Here is a 17633-nt window from a genome sequence, read left to right as displayed (position 1 = left end):
TCCATCCTGCCCCTATCTGCCCCTGGAGTGGCAGTATGGGTAAGCATGCCCTGTCAGCTACCAAGTGTGGCAGATGGCCAGTCTGGGATATTCTGCACTGTCATTGGGGAAATTTTTCCAAATGCAGTGGTTTCCCAACCAATGGGACAATTGTCAAAACAGTAGCCAGCTGGGATATAAGCCAGTTGGCAGCTATGGGTCTGTCACTATGCGATCGCTGGTGGTCGTTGATATGTTATTAACCTGTTAAAAGCGTTGTAGAGAGCTGCGGAAGATGTCCCTGTATTAGAGCGCAATCAAATTGTCTGTTCTCCGGAGAGATCGACACTTCCCAAAACAGGCGCACACATCAGATGTGTAGCAGTGGAATATCCCCCCTCCCCCGTGTGACGTTTGGTTTGGCCCGTTTTGAAATTTTACGTTGGCGGAAAGCAGAAAGGCAGCTTTGTGTAATTTCCCGTCTAAACCGCTGTAAATAAAAGACACCATCGTGCAACGTAATCAGTTGCTGGTCTTGTCTTAGATTCAGGAGCCGTATTCCTACCCCATGCATGTTTAATACCCTCACTGTATTAGCCTCTACCACTTCTGCCGGGAGGCTGTTCCACTTACCTACCGGACTTTCAGTAAAGCAAAACTTCCGACACATTCCATCTAAGCCTCTGACCCTCCAGCTTTAGATAACAGCCTTTTGTTGTAACATTTCTCTTCCTTTGGAATAAACTCCCCTCCTGTACTTTGTTAAATCCCTTTATGTATTTAGGTGTCTCTCCCCCATCCCCCGGTGTCTTCTCGCCTCCAAGCAGGACATATGGAATGAAAGGTAAACGCTATTCTTGTGGATGTTTTGTAACGTATTAAAGTTTATACATTGTATCAAAAACCTAATACAGTAACAAATAATAACAAGAAAAGGTAAATATATTGGAAGCTTCTGGGTCTGAGATCTGGACTTTCATCACCTTGGTGTAAAATCTGACAATACCCCCCTAAGGCAGCTGCCCGCAGAAATTAACCCTTCCAAAGTCGGAGGCTATTTAAGAGAGCGTGCACTGATTTTAGAATAATAGTTGCTGCAGGTATACAAACGACAACACGGGGTTAATTAACTCTCGGTGCACCGAGTTATTTTGAACGTAGATTCTGTAATCCGTTGTGCCAATTATTTGCCGCGGCAAACAGGTCATCGCGGATAAAATTCACACCGAGCACTGGGAACTCTGACCCAAGAACTCGCTATGAATCTCCTTGCCTGAAGCCTGAAGAAGAGTCAGGTCTGAAGAGGGACCCAGTGAGGTCTTCAAGGAGTGATGGTGGCCAGAAGACGCAGCCCACCCTGTCCCCTCAAAACTCCAGGGACCAGACTCCTCTGTGAAAAACAGAATAACACACGAAAGAACATGAAAAAAAACACGTGTGTAAAAAACTAAAGGAGTGCCAGAAAACATATGATTGGATTGAGCCATATCGGCCTCAGGGGCATTTCTATGTGGAGGGTAAAAATAAAAGGGTTGAGGGTTCCAGGTGCTTCTCAGAGCGTGAACATTGTGAGTATACTGCCCTCTAGAGACAATTATTATTTCACAGAACATTGTGAGTATACTGCCCTCTAGAGACAATTATTATTTCACAGAACATTGTGAGTATACTGCCCTCTAGAGACAATTGTTATTTCACAGAACATTGTGAGTATACTGCCCTCTAGAGACAATTGTTATTTCACAGAACATTGTGAGTATACTGCCCTCTAGAGGCAATTATTATTTCACAGAACATTGTGAGTATACTGCCCTCTAGAGGCAATTATTATTTATGTGTATATAAACAGAAAAAACGTATAAGCAGAAATACACTATAAGGACAAAAGTATTGGGACTCCTGACCATTACACCAACAGGTACTTTGATGACATCACATTCTAACTACATAGATATTAATATGAAGTGGGTCCCCCTTTGCATCTATAACAGCATAGTTCATATAGGGATATAATGCATATTCTTCTCTGTTGGTTTTAGGGTAAAGAGGGTCTAGTCGCCCGTTTCTCCTGCTGTAAAGACTCAAACCTTAATCAGTCGTTGGTCTCGTCTTAGATTCAGGAGCCGTATGCCTATCCCATGCATATTTAAATTCCTTTGCTGTATTACCCTCTACCACTTCTGCTGGGAGGCTGTTCCACTTATCCGCCACCCCCTCAGTAAAGTAAGACGTTATGTCCTGATATCCTGAAGTTCTACGAAGTTTGTATTTCACAGCATGACAATCATTTTGTTACTACATTTATCTTCATAGAATCAAGTTAATAATATGAGGGTCTCCAGCTCATTCACAAAAATCCCACGTTTGCAGAGCTGGAGACCCGTTAATGCTGCCACGTGAAACCAGAGCGAGGGCCGGACCCCGAAACTGGATGAGCGACACGACAACAGAGCGTATCCGGGGGCAAGTTAAACAAACACTGACGGGTGGGCCGCCCCAGAGGTAAATACCCCGCTGTGCATGAATGTGAAGTCTGGAGCAAAAAAATCTCAACAGGGCGTCAGAAAAGACCGAACTTTACCGGAAAATTACCGGAGTTTATTTGGTAATAAAGCGTAATACGGGACCCAGACCGGGATGTGGATCACGGCGCAGACTGAGGGGAAAACCGCGACTCCGACCGAGCGGCAAACCGCGACGCCGACCGAGACGCAGCGCAGAACGCAGTCCTAATGACTCGAATAATCCATGCAGAGCCTTTCTGGTGGTTAAATTAAAGATGACAAAACCCTCAAAACTGACAGATTTGTTCTAAATTAGGAGGAAGCGAATTTACCAGATTAAACAGGGTTTCCGTTAAACTCCCCAATATTTTTCCTCCCCAAACTTCCCCTCCCTGAGCTTTATTAATGAAACACAGTGAGTTATAAGAAAAAATCCTGCGTTGCTGCGTCGGCCGTAAATTATTGGACCTTGCAAAAAGTGTTATTAATGACGCAATTACAAGATAAAGCCCGTTGCTTCTCCATTTTCTTTCTCTCTTTCCCTCTTTCTTCTCTCATTCCTCACTGCTTTCCTACCCTTTCCCTCTTCCTTTCCTCTCACCCCTTCACTCTTTTTCTCTTCCTTTCCCTTCCCTCTTTTTCCCCTTTAATCCCTCTCTTTCTTCTCCTTTCCCTCCCCTCCCCTCTGTTCTTTTCTTCTGCATTTCACTCACTTCCCGCTCTTTCCCCTTTTCTTCCCTCTTTTTTCCCACATTCTTCTCTCTCTTTCCCTCTTCCTCCACTCTCGTTCCCTCCATTCTGGGTTATGACCGGGGGTCACCGTTTGGTGGTGGGCTTTATATGAGGGTCTTAGCGACGCTACTGGTTTTATTAAGCACACAAATCAAGATCTTTACATAAAAAAAAATAATTCTGATTAATAAAGTAAATATATTATTTATATAGCGCCTGCAGAGACCGTAGCGCTTACAATAGTGAACAGTGAAAAATAACATTCACAATATATACAACTAAACAATTAGATGAAAGCATTTTAAGACAAACTAGTACAGAAGGAGAAGAGGGTCCTAGGAGCTTACAATCTATCAGGATGATGAGGGGACCTATTATTAATCATTAATTCATGCATATATTCATACATCAATATAGCGCTATCATATTCCACAGCGCTGTACAAATAAGAGTCTTAGAAACACAAAAAATAGAATCTGCCGGCAGATCGGCCCCCGTCTGGTCGCCCGTTTCTCCTGCTGTAAAGACTCAAACCTTAATCAGTCGTTGGTCTCATCTTAGATTCAGGAGCCGTATGTCTATCCCATGCATGTTTAATACCCTCACTGTATTAGCCTCTACCACTTCTGGTGGGAGGCTGTTCCATTTGTCTACCACCTATCAGTCTTACAATGGGTTAGCTTCCAGGTACAGGTTGTTAAATGATTTAAGCTGTGTACAAATAAGTGATATAAATGGGGATATTTTCCTGGCCTAATTACTGATACAGTTTTCTCACTCGGATGAGTCCATTTCCATAATTTGGTAGCTTTTTTTTAATATTTGAACCCAAAATAAATCTCCCCTATCATACCCCCCACATAGTCTTCTCCCTCCTGTTTTGCCCCTTTCCCTCCTTCACCTCCCTGGTTTGGTCTCTAACTCCCTCCTGTTTTGCCCCAGTCCCGCCATCTCACCCCCCCCCCCTCCATTGAGCGCTTTGCCCCCGAGCTGCCCCTCCCCAGCCGGGTTTTGTTGACCCAAATACCCCGGGAGATTCTGTGTCCTGGAGACAGGGAGGCGTTGGCTGCTCCCCCCGCCGTTACTAAGGACCCCCCTTCCGTTGCTAAGCACCCTCTCCGTTACTAAGCGCCCTCCCCGTTACTAAGAGCGCTCCTGTAACTGCCATATAAACGGGCAGCAGACACAGCACCGGCAGAAGACCTCCAGAATCCGAGTACATCGCTCACCGGGACCAGGAGACATCAGCCAGCAACATGGTAAGCGTTTACCCCGAGCACACTGTCAGCCTGCACTGCCTGCCTGCCTGTACCCGGAGCATACTTTAGGCTGTACTGTCCTTTCTATTCTGTCTGTACCCCTGAGCACACTGTCAGGCATTACAGCCCTATCTATTCTGTATGTCCCTTGAACACAATGCTAACCTGTGCTGCCTATATTGTCTGTACCCTGAGTACACTGTCTGTGCTGTCCTATCTATTGTGTCTGTACCCTATGCATACTATGGCATCTACTATCCTATCTAGTCTGGGTGTACCTTGAGTACACTGTCAGTCTGTACTGTGCTGTGTATAAGGTCTGTACTCCAAGCACACTGTCAGGCTTTACCTCTCTCTCTCTTCCTCTGGGGTATTTCTCACCTGATAACTGCCCCTCCCCCAGCCCCATCCCGCTTTCCACCCCAGGTTTATAGACCTTTCATCAGGGGGCTCCTCTGGAGTCACCTTTTCTTTACTTACGCTGGCTGAGCATTGTGGGATTTATCATTCCAATCTCAGCCAGATGGCAGCCTGTTTGTTTCCCCGGTTTGGGTTCTCGTTCCTGGTTCAGTCTCTTTAGTTCCGTTCCTTTCCCGGTTACTATTTGATTTTATTCCCTCCTCCGCGTTATACCCCGTCTCACACTCCTCTCTCATTATTTGCCCCACAGAGGGAATGTATCTCAGTTCACGTCGGGCAGGCCGGAGTCCAGATTGGCAATGCATGCTGGGAGTTGTACTGTCTGGAGCACGGGATCCAGCCTGATGGACAGATGCCCAGCGATAAAACCATCGGCGGGGGAGACGATTCCTTCAACACCTTCTTCAGCGAGACCGGGGCGGGAAAACACGTTCCCCGAGCTGTGTTTGTGGATCTGGAGCCCACTGTGATTGGTGAGTATGAGGTTCTGTGGCTTGTGAATGGCCCGTGTTAAATATTTTTGGGGAATATAGTGGGACCCTCATCCTTCTTCAGATAATTATTAGGAGGGGAAAGGTGGTGAGATGAAGCCGGGTCTACACTGAGCTCCACCAGAACCAAATCTCCCGTTAGTTTTGGGTTTGAAGATCTTCTAAACACCGTTTGGCGAGAGGCTTAACCGCTGTAACTTTTACTGTACAGATGAGGTGCGGACGGGAACCTACAGACAGCTTTTCCACCCTGAACAACTCATCACCGGCAAGGAAGATGCCGCCAATAACTACGCCCGCGGTCACTACACCATCGGCAAGGAGATCATCGACCTGGTGCTGGACAGAATCCGCAAGCTGGTGAGTTCTGTTTGGATCTTCTCAATAACTCAACAGTTGCTCCCTCTCTGATTATTTGAATCTTATGAGGGATCGGAAGGATACAAAGTAGCAAAGTTCCTTCAGAATGTAGAGTGGAATAGGAATGGGTTTTCTGGCGGGTCTGACGTTGTGTGTTTTATCCCGCAGGCCGATCAGTGCACCGGTCTCCAGGGCTTCCTCATCTTCCACAGCTTTGGAGGAGGCACCGGCTCAGGCTTCACCTCCCTGCTGATGGAACGTCTGTCTGTCGACTACGGCAAGAAGTCCAAGTTGGAATTCGCTATTTACCCGGCTCCTCAGATCTCCACGGCTGTGGTTGAACCATACAACGCCATCCTCACGACCCACACCACCCTGGAGCACTCAGACTGCGCCTTCATGGTGGATAATGAAGCCATTTATGACATCTGCCGCAGGAACCTGGATATCGAGCGTCCGACCTATACTAACCTGAACCGTCTGATTGGCCAGATTGTGTCCTCGATCACGGCCTCGCTCAGATTTGATGGGGCTCTGAATGTGGACTTGACAGAGTTCCAGACCAACCTGGTGCCCTATCCCCGTATCCACTTCCCCCTGGCCACTTACGCCCCCGTTATCTCTGCAGAGAAGGCTTACCACGAGCAGCTATCTGTTTCCGAGATAACCAATGCTTGCTTTGAGCCGGCCAACCAGATGGTGAAGTGTGACCCCCGGCACGGTAAATACATGGCCTGCTGCCTCCTGTACCGAGGGGATGTGGTGCCCAAAGATGTTAATGCTGCTATTGCCACCATCAAGACCAAGCGCACCATTCAGTTTGTGGACTGGTGCCCAACAGGTTTCAAGGTTGGTATTAACTACCAGCCGCCCACCGTGGTCCCAGGTGGAGATCTGGCCAAGGTACAGAGAGCCGTGTGCATGTTGAGTAACACCACGGCCATCGCCGAGGCCTGGGCTCGCCTGGACCACAAGTTTGACCTGATGTACGCCAAGCGTGCCTTTGTGCACTGGTATGTGGGAGAAGGAATGGAGGAGGGAGAGTTCTCCGAGGCCCGAGAGGACATGGCCGCCCTGGAGAAGGATTACGAAGAGGTTGGCACTGACAGTGTGGATGGCGGGGAAGAGGGGGAGGAGGGAGAAGAGTATTAAAAAGACTAGAGAATGTCTGTCTAAAAATGTATTTTAAATAAATATATTTTCTTCAATGTTTGTGTTTGATTTTGATAAAGAAAGCCTGTGCGCTACTCCGGATAAATGTATATAATGTCACAACCGATAGATCATAGATAACAAAAAAAATAATCAGTAAGCTTTCATAGAGGGTTAATCATAAGCTAAACTAAGTAATGCTAAGGGCCCCTAGGAGAATGGGGCCCCTGCTGTCATTATTACATAAAATTCCCCATTTGGTATATTTATACTGCAAGTAAATAATAATTTAGCCCCATGATCTATCCCCCCCCACCCGATCTGCGCATGTCCTGTTAAATTCACAGTAGGGACATTCACAACTGAACAGCTGAGGCAATCAGCAGGGACATTCCACTGGTTGCTATGGTAACCACCATATTTAGAACTATGGGCCACAATTGCTCTTCATACATAACTCTCAATATTTTAGTAACCCCTTTTTAATGGGTTAGAGGGGAAGCTGGCAATATTCGTGCTTGGGGGGCTTAGATGATGTAATTAGGGCTCCAGGGTACCCCTTCTCTGTTATAAATGTTACACGGACCATTTGTTTAGCACAAGAGTCCCTGTCTGTTAATTATTTCACTTTAACACTGGATGTATCTATACATTGCACCTGAAAATAATAAGAAGCATAACTCCCAAGTGTCCCTGTTAAGGAGGAAGAGTCCTTTTTTGGCCCCCAATGCCTCTCTTTCTTCCCCAGATATCCCTCTCTCCCCCCCTAATGTCCTTTTTTTTCCTCCCCTAATGCCCCTCGTTTCTAGGAGCTCAGAATGTTTGTTGGGTATGAGGGTTCTACAGCCCTAAAAGCCCTGATAATGTGTATAGAAACAGCAGAAAATTAAATAATAAATACAATCCAATTTTCTTCCTGTAAATACCCCACTCAGCCATATAAATAACTACCAACAGGTTACAAACTAACATTAAAAGTCAATGTTGGCCCAGTTAAAGAAACCACTTTTGACTAAAGACTCAACCCATGGCAAACACCTGACACATCCCGAGCGCCTCTCATTTCCTGCAAAGTTTCAGTTTTTGAGACAGTTGGGGGTAGCATTCTGTACCCCCCCAATGGGCCAATCAAATAAATCGATCCAAATTTACCATTTCTGTACCATCTTCCCCCCAGAGGCAAAGATCGCACGGTTTTGGTTGGCAGCTCACATCCTTTGGCTTCCGGCCGTGACAATGTAACAAACCGTATCAAACAAACATTGGAAGGAGTATCTGGAACAGTGTGTTGTGTTTGTGTTGGGGGGTGGGGTGATGTATACAACACAACCCTGATACAATGTAGCAGGCATCACCACGGCAACCAACTGAATATTCATGCTGATTGCCTCATTCTTATGCGTTTACATCGGAATCTTCATACATAACCCCCGTCAGGGTATTTACTACAACCCCTCGGTGTGAAATCCTTTATTAACTATAAAGTATGTTTTTGATGCTGTGCATTAATATTTTATATGCATAAAAACCTGTATTGTGATCACCTTTACATTATGTCCCAGAGGTCACCTTCTGGCTCCTCTGGGCCATTGTCCTGTGCATTGGGATATGATGTCATATCCATACCTGGGAACTCTCAGGGTTTTAGCCCCAATCTCAGGGTGTAGATTCTCAGGGGTTGCAAAGTCTGGAGCAGACTCCTTCCTATTCTACCCCGGTGTGATCAAATATAAGACTCCCAGTTGGTGCTTTTACTCCCAGTATGTTATGGTTGATGTCCCTGCTTGAATGCAGGTGACTGAATTAAGTGTATCTTTAAACAATGACAAGTCAAGGTTTCCATGAAGACCGGTATTAGAGTCATATGGGTAACACATTTGGAGAGTCACTAGATAAAATTTGCACAATGAGCTATTAAAGGGTTAATATTTCATGAGTCTCAGGGTTTGCTCATTTAGGGAGTCCCAGGTATGGGCAGAACCCAGCGCCCCATTTTTAAAGTGCAGCATGGAAGGAAACTATGGAGGACTATGCCGACTCAGCACAGGCCTCTGTAGGGTTAATGGGCTGGTTGGGAGATCAGGCTCCCTGTTATGCACGAACGGTTTTCGTGCAAAGTCATATTACCATAGAAACCAACACAGCGGTTCCATAAAGTAGGAGCACTCTATTATTTATTGAGTTATATAGTAGCGCCGTCATATTCTGCAGCGCTGTACAATAGGTAAACAGGACATAACAAAGAGTACATCACATGACAATTACAGAAACAAAAGGACTCTCTAAATTCGCACTAAAGCACATTTTTATAATTTTTTTCAATATTTAATTTTTTTATATTTTCTTTTTTATTATTATTATTCATTTTTATTATTAGTTATATTTAGACTTATTTATACAGAACTGTGGCCAGCACAAGCCATGACAAAAAATATTTAAACGCATCAGTTTCCATGGTTACTGCTATAGATTTAGAACTTCAGGATTGCTCGTTATAAATATTTATGTTTTATTTTGGTTGTTTGATAAATACGGTGAAATCGGAGGGGCCGGAGCGGCCAGCTATAATAATATCCATCCGTATACTATGAGTTTAGCTTTTGGTATTCCCGATACTGTCATTATTTTTGTTTATTTTTACAGGTTCAACAGAATCCGCAACGTCTCAGGAGTTATACAGAACAAAGACAATTGTACAGACAAAGCGGGGGAGGGGGGCCTTGTTCCCTAGAGCTTACAAGCTAAAGATACCTCAAAGTCACCAGAATAAAATATTACCCAAAACTCATTACTGCCAAAAAACATATTTGTAATAAATCTAAATCAGGGAATGAGATATTTTCAGAACTTTAGGATTTTATTTAGCTAAACAATCTTATCTTGACATATATGCTTTTGCCCCATTTACTGCCCCAGACACACTTTCCCTCCTTATTTCCCTCCATCTGCCCCTTGCCCTGGGGTCAACATGGTCTCCTGTTCCCTCCATCTCCCTCCTTTTGTTGTATTACCCCTCATTTTACATCCCCAGCCCCGACTCCCTCCTGTTTTGCCCCAGTCCCGCCATCTCCTCCCTCCTCCACATCTATTCTATTGCCCGTGTTGTGATTCTGCCCCTCTGCCCAGGGGGTCCCATTGAGCGCTTTACCCCCGAGCTGCCCCTCCCCAGCCGGGTTTTGTTGACTCAAATACCCCGGGAGATTCTGTGTCCTGGAGACAGGGAGGCGTTGGCTGCTCCCCCCGCCGTTACTAAGGACCCCCCTTCCGTTGCTAAGCACCCTCTCCGTTACTAAGCGCCCTCCCCGTTACTAAGAGCGCTCCTGTAACTGCCATATAAACGGGCAGCAGACACAGCACCGGCAGAAGACCTCCAGAATCCGAGTACATCGCTCACCGGGACCAGGAGACATCAGCCAGCAACATGGTAAGCGTTTACCCCGAGCACACTGTCAGCCTGCACTGCCTGCCTGCCTGTACCCGGAGCATACTATAGGCTGTACTGTCCTTTCTATCTATTCTGTATGTCCCTTGTACCTTTGTTATTTTGTCTGTACCCTGCCATACTGCAGTGTTTTATCTGTACCCCTGAGCACACTGTCAGCCTGTATCTGTCCTACCTATTCTTCTGTGTGACCTTGAGTATTCTGCCTGCATTGACTGCCCTTTATGTCTGTACCCTGAGCACACAGTCTGCCTGTGTTCCTGTGCATAGAGCTCACTGTCAGCCTGTGTAGCCTTTAATCCAAAGTGTCATTTTCAGTGAATATTTTTTTGGGCCCAAACGACTCCCCAGATGCCGACCCCCTTCCCCCCTCCCCGTCACGTCCTGCGTCTCCATTCGCTGCCTTTTTTGGAGCTTCTCTCAGTAGGAAATCTATTTTTCAGATAAATTCCATAAAAATATCTTTATTACGCCCATAACCCCCCCCCAATACCGTCTCACACTACTCTCTCATTATTTGCCCCACAGAGGGAATGTATCTCAGTTCACGTCGGGCAGGCCGGAGTCCAGATTGGCAATGCATGCTGGGAGTTGTACTGTCTGGAGCACGGGATCCAGCCTGATGGACAGATGCCCAGCGATAAAACCATCGGCGGGGGAGACGATTCCTTCAACACCTTCTTCAGCGAGACCGGGGCGGGAAAACACGTTCCCCGAGCTGTGTTTGTGGATCTGGAGCCCACTGTGATTGGTGAGTATGAGGTTCTGTGGCTTGTGAATGGCCCGTGTTAAATATTTTTGGGGAATATAGTGGGACCCTCATCCTTCTTCAGATAATTATTAGGAGGGGAAAGGTGGTGAGATGAAGCCGGGTCTACACTGAGCTCCACCAGAACCAAATCTCCCGTTAGTTTTGGGTTTGAAGATCTTCTAAACACCGTTTGGCGAGAGGCTTAACCGCTGTAACTTTTACTGTACAGATGAGGTGCGGACGGGAACCTACAGACAGCTTTTCCACCCTGAACAACTCATCACCGGCAAGGAAGATGCCGCCAATAACTACGCCCGCGGTCACTACACCATCGGCAAGGAGATCATCGACCTGGTGCTGGACAGAATCCGCAAGCTGGTGAGTTCCGTTTGGATCTTCTCAATAACTCAACAGTTGCTCCCTCTCTGATTATTTGAATCTTATGAGGGATCGGAAGGATACAAAGTAGCAAAGTTCCTTCAGAATGTAGAGTGGAATAGGAATGGGTTTTCTGGCGGGTCTGACGTTGTGTGTTTTATCCCGCAGGCCGATCAGTGCACCGGTCTCCAGGGCTTCCTCATCTTCCACAGCTTTGGAGGAGGCACCGGCTCAGGCTTCAGCTCCCTGCTGATGGAACGTCTGTCTGTCGACTACGGCAAGAAGTCCAAGTTGGAATTCGCTATTTACCCGGCTCCTCAGATCTCCACGGCTGTGGTTGAACCATACAACGCCATCCTCACGACCCACACCACCCTGGAGCACTCAGACTGCGCCTTCATGGTGGATAATGAAGCCATTTATGACATCTGCCGCAGGAACCTGGATATCGAGCGTCCGACCTATACTAACCTGAACCGTCTGATTGGCCAGATTGTGTCCTCGATCACGGCCTCGCTCAGATTTGATGGGGCTCTGAATGTGGACTTGACAGAGTTCCAGACCAACCTGGTGCCCTATCCCCGTATCCACTTCCCCCTGGCCACTTACGCCCCCGTTATCTCTGCAGAGAAGGCTTACCACGAGCAGCTATCTGTTTCCGAGATAACCAATGCTTGCTTTGAGCCGGCCAACCAGATGGTGAAGTGTGACCCCCGGCACGGTAAATACATGGCCTGCTGCCTCCTGTACCGAGGGGATGTGGTGCCCAAAGATGTTAATGCTGCTATTGCCACCATCAAGACCAAGCGCACCATCCAGTTTGTGGACTGGTGCCCAACAGGTTTCAAGGTTGGTATTAACTACCAGCCGCCCACCGTGGTCCCAGGTGGAGATCTGGCCAAGGTACAGAGAGCCGTGTGCATGTTGAGTAACACCACGGCCATCGCCGAGGCCTGGGCTCGCCTGGACCACAAGTTTGACCTGATGTACGCCAAGCGTGCCTTTGTGCACTGGTATGTGGGAGAAGGAATGGAGGAGGGAGAGTTCTCCGAGGCCCGAGAGGACATGGCCGCCCTGGAGAAGGATTACGAAGAGGTTGGCACTGACAGTGTGGATGGCGGGGAAGAGGGGGAGGAGGGAGAAGAGTATTAAATCGATGAACACAAAATGTAAACTATTATTTCTTGATATTTATTTTAAATAAATTTATCATCTTAAACAATTTCTGTGTTGAACTCATTATTCCACCAAATAACATTATCTCTCCCCTACTTAAGTTGCTGATTGTTGTTGATATTAGCCTCTACCACCTCTGCTGGGACCTGTTCCATTCATCTACCACGCTCAATAAAGCTTCCTTCCATTATATCTAAACCTCTGACCCCAGGTATGCTAGAAATGAACATTCTATTAAGACTTAAATGCACAGATCAAGACAGGTGGACCCTCCTTTCATTTATTTCCTATATATATTGGGTTTGGGTGCATTAATGATTGAAGTGCATGTGCTGGGCAATTAAACTGGATTCCTGTCCCAGTCCTCACATCACTCCTGATATACCTGGGAATTCTCAGGATTTTCCCCAATCTGAGGGTTCCTGGATGAATGTCCTCTTTCTCAAACACTTGAGTAGCATCCAAGGTGCGTCACGCACAGTTTTTTACTGTATCTCCCATCAGAACAAAATTCTCACTTTTCACCAAGGTCGGGGAGGCAGTACAAGGTGGAGTTACATGTTATTTCTTGTGGGGGGTAGGTAAGTGGAACAGCCTCCCAGCAGAAGTGGTAGCGGCTAATACAGTGAGGGGATTTAAACAAACATGGGATACACATACGGCTCCTGAATCTAAGACGAGACCAACAACTGATAAAGGTCTGAGTCTTTACAGCAGGAGAAAAATGTGTCTTTTGCCCCAACCTGTTAGTGACTACAACAGAGAAAACTTACAGTCACATTCCTCTAAAATAATCGCAGGAAGGAGGAATTCCACTATCTTATAACAGCCCCCCAAGGGGTAGTAATCTGATCTAAAGACACTAGGGCATCTGAGGAACACCGGGGCCCCCAGGTGAGGCAGGTGGAACACCACGTTTGTTAGTTTGATCTCAAATGTTTAAGAACATTCTATTGTATGTTATTAGAGCACGATTCACTTAGCTATATTCTATAAGCAGGTCTGCACCCCTAAAATACCCTAAAAGGGTAACAGCTGGGGCATCTTCTGCACAAATATGTCTATGGTCTATAACCATGTTATTGTTCATTCAGTATATTGTTATTGTTCGTTCTGTATATTGTTATTGTTTGTTTGTTCTGTATAGCTGCCTAGCTGCCAATAGCTGCCTCGGTCACAATGTAATAAGTGTAACAGCGCAGCCAGTCCAGCTCCACCCCCTCCCCAGCAACAGCCAATTAGCAGATGCCTTTGAGTTGTACAACATGGCTGGGGCGGGGCTGCTGTCTAACCAATGTCATATACCCCCCCCCACTAACTGCTGGGGGTGTGGTCTGGCTACTGATTGGTTGGAAGATTGAAAGCTCGCCTGGTATTTTCTGGACCTTTCTTTTCAGCTGATTATGACGTCATGTTAGAGAAGAAAAAACAGAAACAAGAAAAACATTCAGACTGAAACCCAGAGAAGCAGATCGAGAGCATCGCCTGATAGCGAGGTAATAGAGACAAGGGGCATTAGTGAGGGCTAGTCTGATACCCAGACAGGGGGTATTACAGACAGTCTGATACTCAGACAAGGGGTATTACTGACAGTCTGATACCCAGACAGGGGGTATTACAGTCTGATACTAATAACTGATACCAGCCAGGGATAGGGGGTTTTAGAGACAGAGAGAGTCTGATACACAGAGACAGGGGGTGTTAGAGATAACCCAGAGACAGGAGCAGTCTGACACCCAGAGACAGAGTATTAGAGACAGTCTGACACCCAGAGACAGAGTATTAGAGACAGTCTGACACCCAGAGACAGAGTATTAGAGACAGTCTGACACCCAGAGACAGAGTATTAGAGACAGTCTGACACCCAGAGACAGAGTATTAGAGACAGTGACACCCAGAGACAGAGTATTAGAGACAGTCTGACACCCAGAGACAGAGTATTAGAGACAGTCTGACACCCAGAGACACTGACACAAATACACCGACCACATCTGCTGAGGATACATCAAAGGTGAATGTTGGTGGGCATTAAAGAGTAAGGGGGTGTGATAAAGAGACGGGGGGGGGGGGGTATTGGGTTCCTGATAATACCCGGTCCATGCACAGGTGGTGGATCAGACCAGGGTATGTAATATTCACAGTGATATTATACCAGAAGATGGGGTAAGGGGCACGTTGGGGCATTTTATTATCCTCTGTATTCGCTATTCCTGCCTGTGGGCCCCAGAGATACAGAGAGTAACCCCTTCATGCCCACAGGAGACAAAGTGACTGGAAACTGATCCGTCTGTCTGCTGGGCAGATGGCTTCACCAGCCGGGGGTTATTAGGCTGCAGGAGGGAGATTAGACCTTCTGGGAGGGCAGATTACTGCAGAGGGGCAGTTGCCGGGTAAATATATGAGTCATGCTATATGTGGTGTATAGTACACTGTATCTGATGCTCTGTATGTCCTATTTCTTTAAGGTCCTGGTATATTAGGGTTAACCCTTTGCGGGGTATGGGTTGATTCGGGGTTGGATGCCTCGCCTGCAGAGCTTGCATCTTTCTGGAGCCGATCTAACCTCAGCGGTCTCTTCCTAGGTGCCTTTCTTTTAACATTTAAACTTTTCTCTGCCTGCATTATCCAGAAACTCCAGCAGGGGTGAGTAGTACTTAATTCACATTAATTAATACAAGTTATTCATTAATAAAAACTGAAATTAACTTTATTAAACATTCCTCGGCTTCAAGATTATTTTATATGCAACAAGTTATTAATATACTCAGCCTTGGCCAATGGTCAGCAACCCCCAGCATTCTCAGCCAACCAGCCATGGCAGTTCAAATACCAACAGCGACAATAGCAAGCCTTTTAGTGCCCCTTTCCCTGTATACAGCATATAGGTAATAAAACGCTGCCATATTCCGTGATGTTGTACATAATGATCGAAGAAATAAATGATATGTTACCGTACTTTTATTCGGAATGTACAGATTCTTTTTTGGCGGTTAAAAATACTATTGCTATCATATTATTGAAAGCGACAGCCTGTTGAAATTGAAATTGAGGGTGTTAGATATGTAGAACAGCCTCCCAGCAGAAGTGGTAGAGGTTAATACAGTGAGGGGATGGGATAGACATACGGCTCCTGAATCTAAGACGAGACCAATGACTGATTAAGGAAAATCGGGTGACTAGGTGGGGGGGAATGGGTCTGATCTGCCATCAGAGTCCATGTTCGGATGAGGGTGATGGGCGTTATGGTGCAGACACAGCAGGCCGAATGCCAAAATGTCTATGTCATCTGTCGGTGCCGCTGTGCTGAGCGCCAACACGTTCCATAAATAGGGTCCCAACCAGCTGCCGTCGGCGCCATGGGGAGAGGGGGCGCAGGGGGCAGACAGGACAGGAGGTCCATAGCGTGACTCATACATGCTGGGCTGTTACCCCTGGCCCGTGTGAAACGTGTGTGGAGAGCAGCTTGTTTTACCCCGGGGTCCTGCGCGATCTCGCTTCATTAATCTGTGTTTACTCTGCTGGGTCACATGCTTTGCGCCAGAGGGGTATTCGGCACTGAAGGGGTTAATAAAAGTGAGCATCCGGAAGAAAAAACATAAAAATATTTAACGAGTTATCAATATGTATATATTTATTCTGTGGATAGGATGAGGTGGCATAGGAAGAGTTAATGGTGGGTTAGAATGCACCCCAGTGTGTTTGCGTACCTGCAAAATGTCCCTGTTGATGTGATCCAGTCCCTGTTTGGGACCCATAGCCCCTCTGTCATGTCCAGCTGTCCATCCGTGTTTTAGATGTGAGTGATGTGAGTTCCTGCCTCTAGATTGTAAGCTCTTTGAGCAGGGCCCTCCCTGCCTCTACCTATATAAGCAAAAGTGATAATAAAAAAAAATATATAATAAAATAAAAAATAATAATAATAAAAAAAAAATATATATATATAAAAATAAAATATTGGTAAAAAAATAAAAATGCGCTTTACTACAAATTTTGAATGTGTGGATTTCACATCGGTGTAAATCGGGGTCGGAGGTCTGAATGTATTGTGAGAAAGTGTTTCAAAAGTTTGAAAAGCAATCATCACCATAGCAACTAATAGATTGAGGAAAGAGGACCCTCGAGGAAGGAATGGCGCAATCAGGGTAGGGGAGAGATGCATCGGGGAGACAAGAGGGACACAGGGGTTTGGGACACCATAGAGGGACTGTCACTCGTGAAGAGAGACACTTAGCAGGTATGGAGCCTTATGACAGTAGTAGCTGCCCCCGCTTCCTATTTCAGGTAAATTAGGTCAGGGACTTCTTTTCTTTGGATACAAACGTAACCCAATACACAGTAACAAGGATCGGCCCCCGCCGGTCCCCGCACATACATGTGACCCACATTGTGAATATACCTGGTGGGGCGTGGCTATGATTCTTCGCCCAATAACAGGAGCTGCCGGGGACTGGGCGACGTGCGTGGAAACAGATGAGTCTCTATGATGTTCTTGCTCTTAAATGATGCAGTAGTGATGTCACCGACTATTACTGGTCGTTTTATAGATCGCAGCAGCAGATGCAGAGACTGATGGAAAATGGAATCTAAATGTATTTGTGACATCATCACATCATCATCGATATGAAAATAAACCACTCCTACTGGAGGGTGGCATTTGGTGCTCATTAGGAATGAGCGAGCAAAAAATTTCTGCCACCGCAATTAATTAGTTAATACGCCGAGGGGATTTAAACATGCATGGGATAGACGTACAGCTCCTGAATCTAAGACGAGTCTTTACAGCAGGAGAAACGGGCGACTAGACGGGGGCCGAAATGGGTTCATCGGTAGGAATCTGTCAAGTCCGGAGTCGGCGGGGTAAACAATGAAATGTAATTTGCTGTTGCGTTTATTTGTATAGCGCCGGCAGAGTCCGTAGCGCTGTTACAGCAGAGTCAGTAAAATCATTTGAATTTCCTCTCTTTCCAGGGGTTCTCAGAGAAGCGAATC

At 46.3% G+C, this 17633-nt stretch overlaps 2 protein-coding genes across 2 annotated transcripts; both read left to right on the top strand.

The window, feature by feature from the left end:
• The first annotated feature begins 5246 nt into the window (after positions 1-5246).
• LOC149285142 (tubulin alpha-1D chain-like) lies at positions 5247-6897 on the top strand. Its single transcript, XM_089495679.1, has 3 exons — positions 5247-5367; positions 5597-5745; positions 5914-6897. Exons 1-3 carry the CDS (start codon positions 5247-5249, stop codon positions 6895-6897), a joined length of 1254 nt encoding a protein of 417 aa, XP_089351805.1.
• A 4072-nt stretch (positions 6898-10969) lies between these two features.
• Positions 10970-12620, top strand: LOC149285141 (tubulin alpha-1D chain-like). Its single transcript, XM_089495677.1, has 3 exons — positions 10970-11090; positions 11320-11468; positions 11637-12620. Exons 1-3 carry the CDS (start codon positions 10970-10972, stop codon positions 12618-12620), a joined length of 1254 nt encoding a protein of 417 aa, XP_089351803.1.
• Positions 12621-17633: the final 5013 nt, after the last annotated feature.

The sequence above is a fragment of the Sceloporus occidentalis genome, unplaced genomic scaffold (assembly GCF_023333645.1).
Source record: "Sceloporus occidentalis isolate IW3139 unplaced genomic scaffold, rSceOcc1.0.p SCAF_83, whole genome shotgun sequence".
Lineage (NCBI taxonomy): Eukaryota > Metazoa > Chordata > Lepidosauria > Squamata > Phrynosomatidae > Sceloporus > Sceloporus occidentalis.
The sequence above is the reverse complement of the archived record's forward strand: the minus strand, read 5'-3'. Positions and strand labels throughout refer to the sequence as shown.

Excerpts from the sequence above, each read along its gene's own strand:
- LOC149285142 (XM_089495679.1), top strand. The coding sequence starts at position 5,247 with ATGCCCAGCGATAAAACCATCGGCGGGGGAGACGATTCCTTCAACACC. Across the intron at positions 5,368-5,596 it reads TCTGGAGCCCACTGTGATTG|ATGAGGTGCGGACGGGAACC; the intron begins GTGAGTATGAGG and ends TTTACTGTACAG. Across the intron at positions 5,746-5,913 it reads TGGACAGAATCCGCAAGCTG|GCCGATCAGTGCACCGGTCT; the intron begins GTGAGTTCTGTT and ends TTTATCCCGCAG.
- LOC149285141 (XM_089495677.1), top strand. The coding sequence starts at position 10,970 with ATGCCCAGCGATAAAACCATCGGCGGGGGAGACGATTCCTTCAACACC. Across the intron at positions 11,091-11,319 it reads TCTGGAGCCCACTGTGATTG|ATGAGGTGCGGACGGGAACC; the intron begins GTGAGTATGAGG and ends TTTACTGTACAG. Across the intron at positions 11,469-11,636 it reads TGGACAGAATCCGCAAGCTG|GCCGATCAGTGCACCGGTCT; the intron begins GTGAGTTCCGTT and ends TTTATCCCGCAG.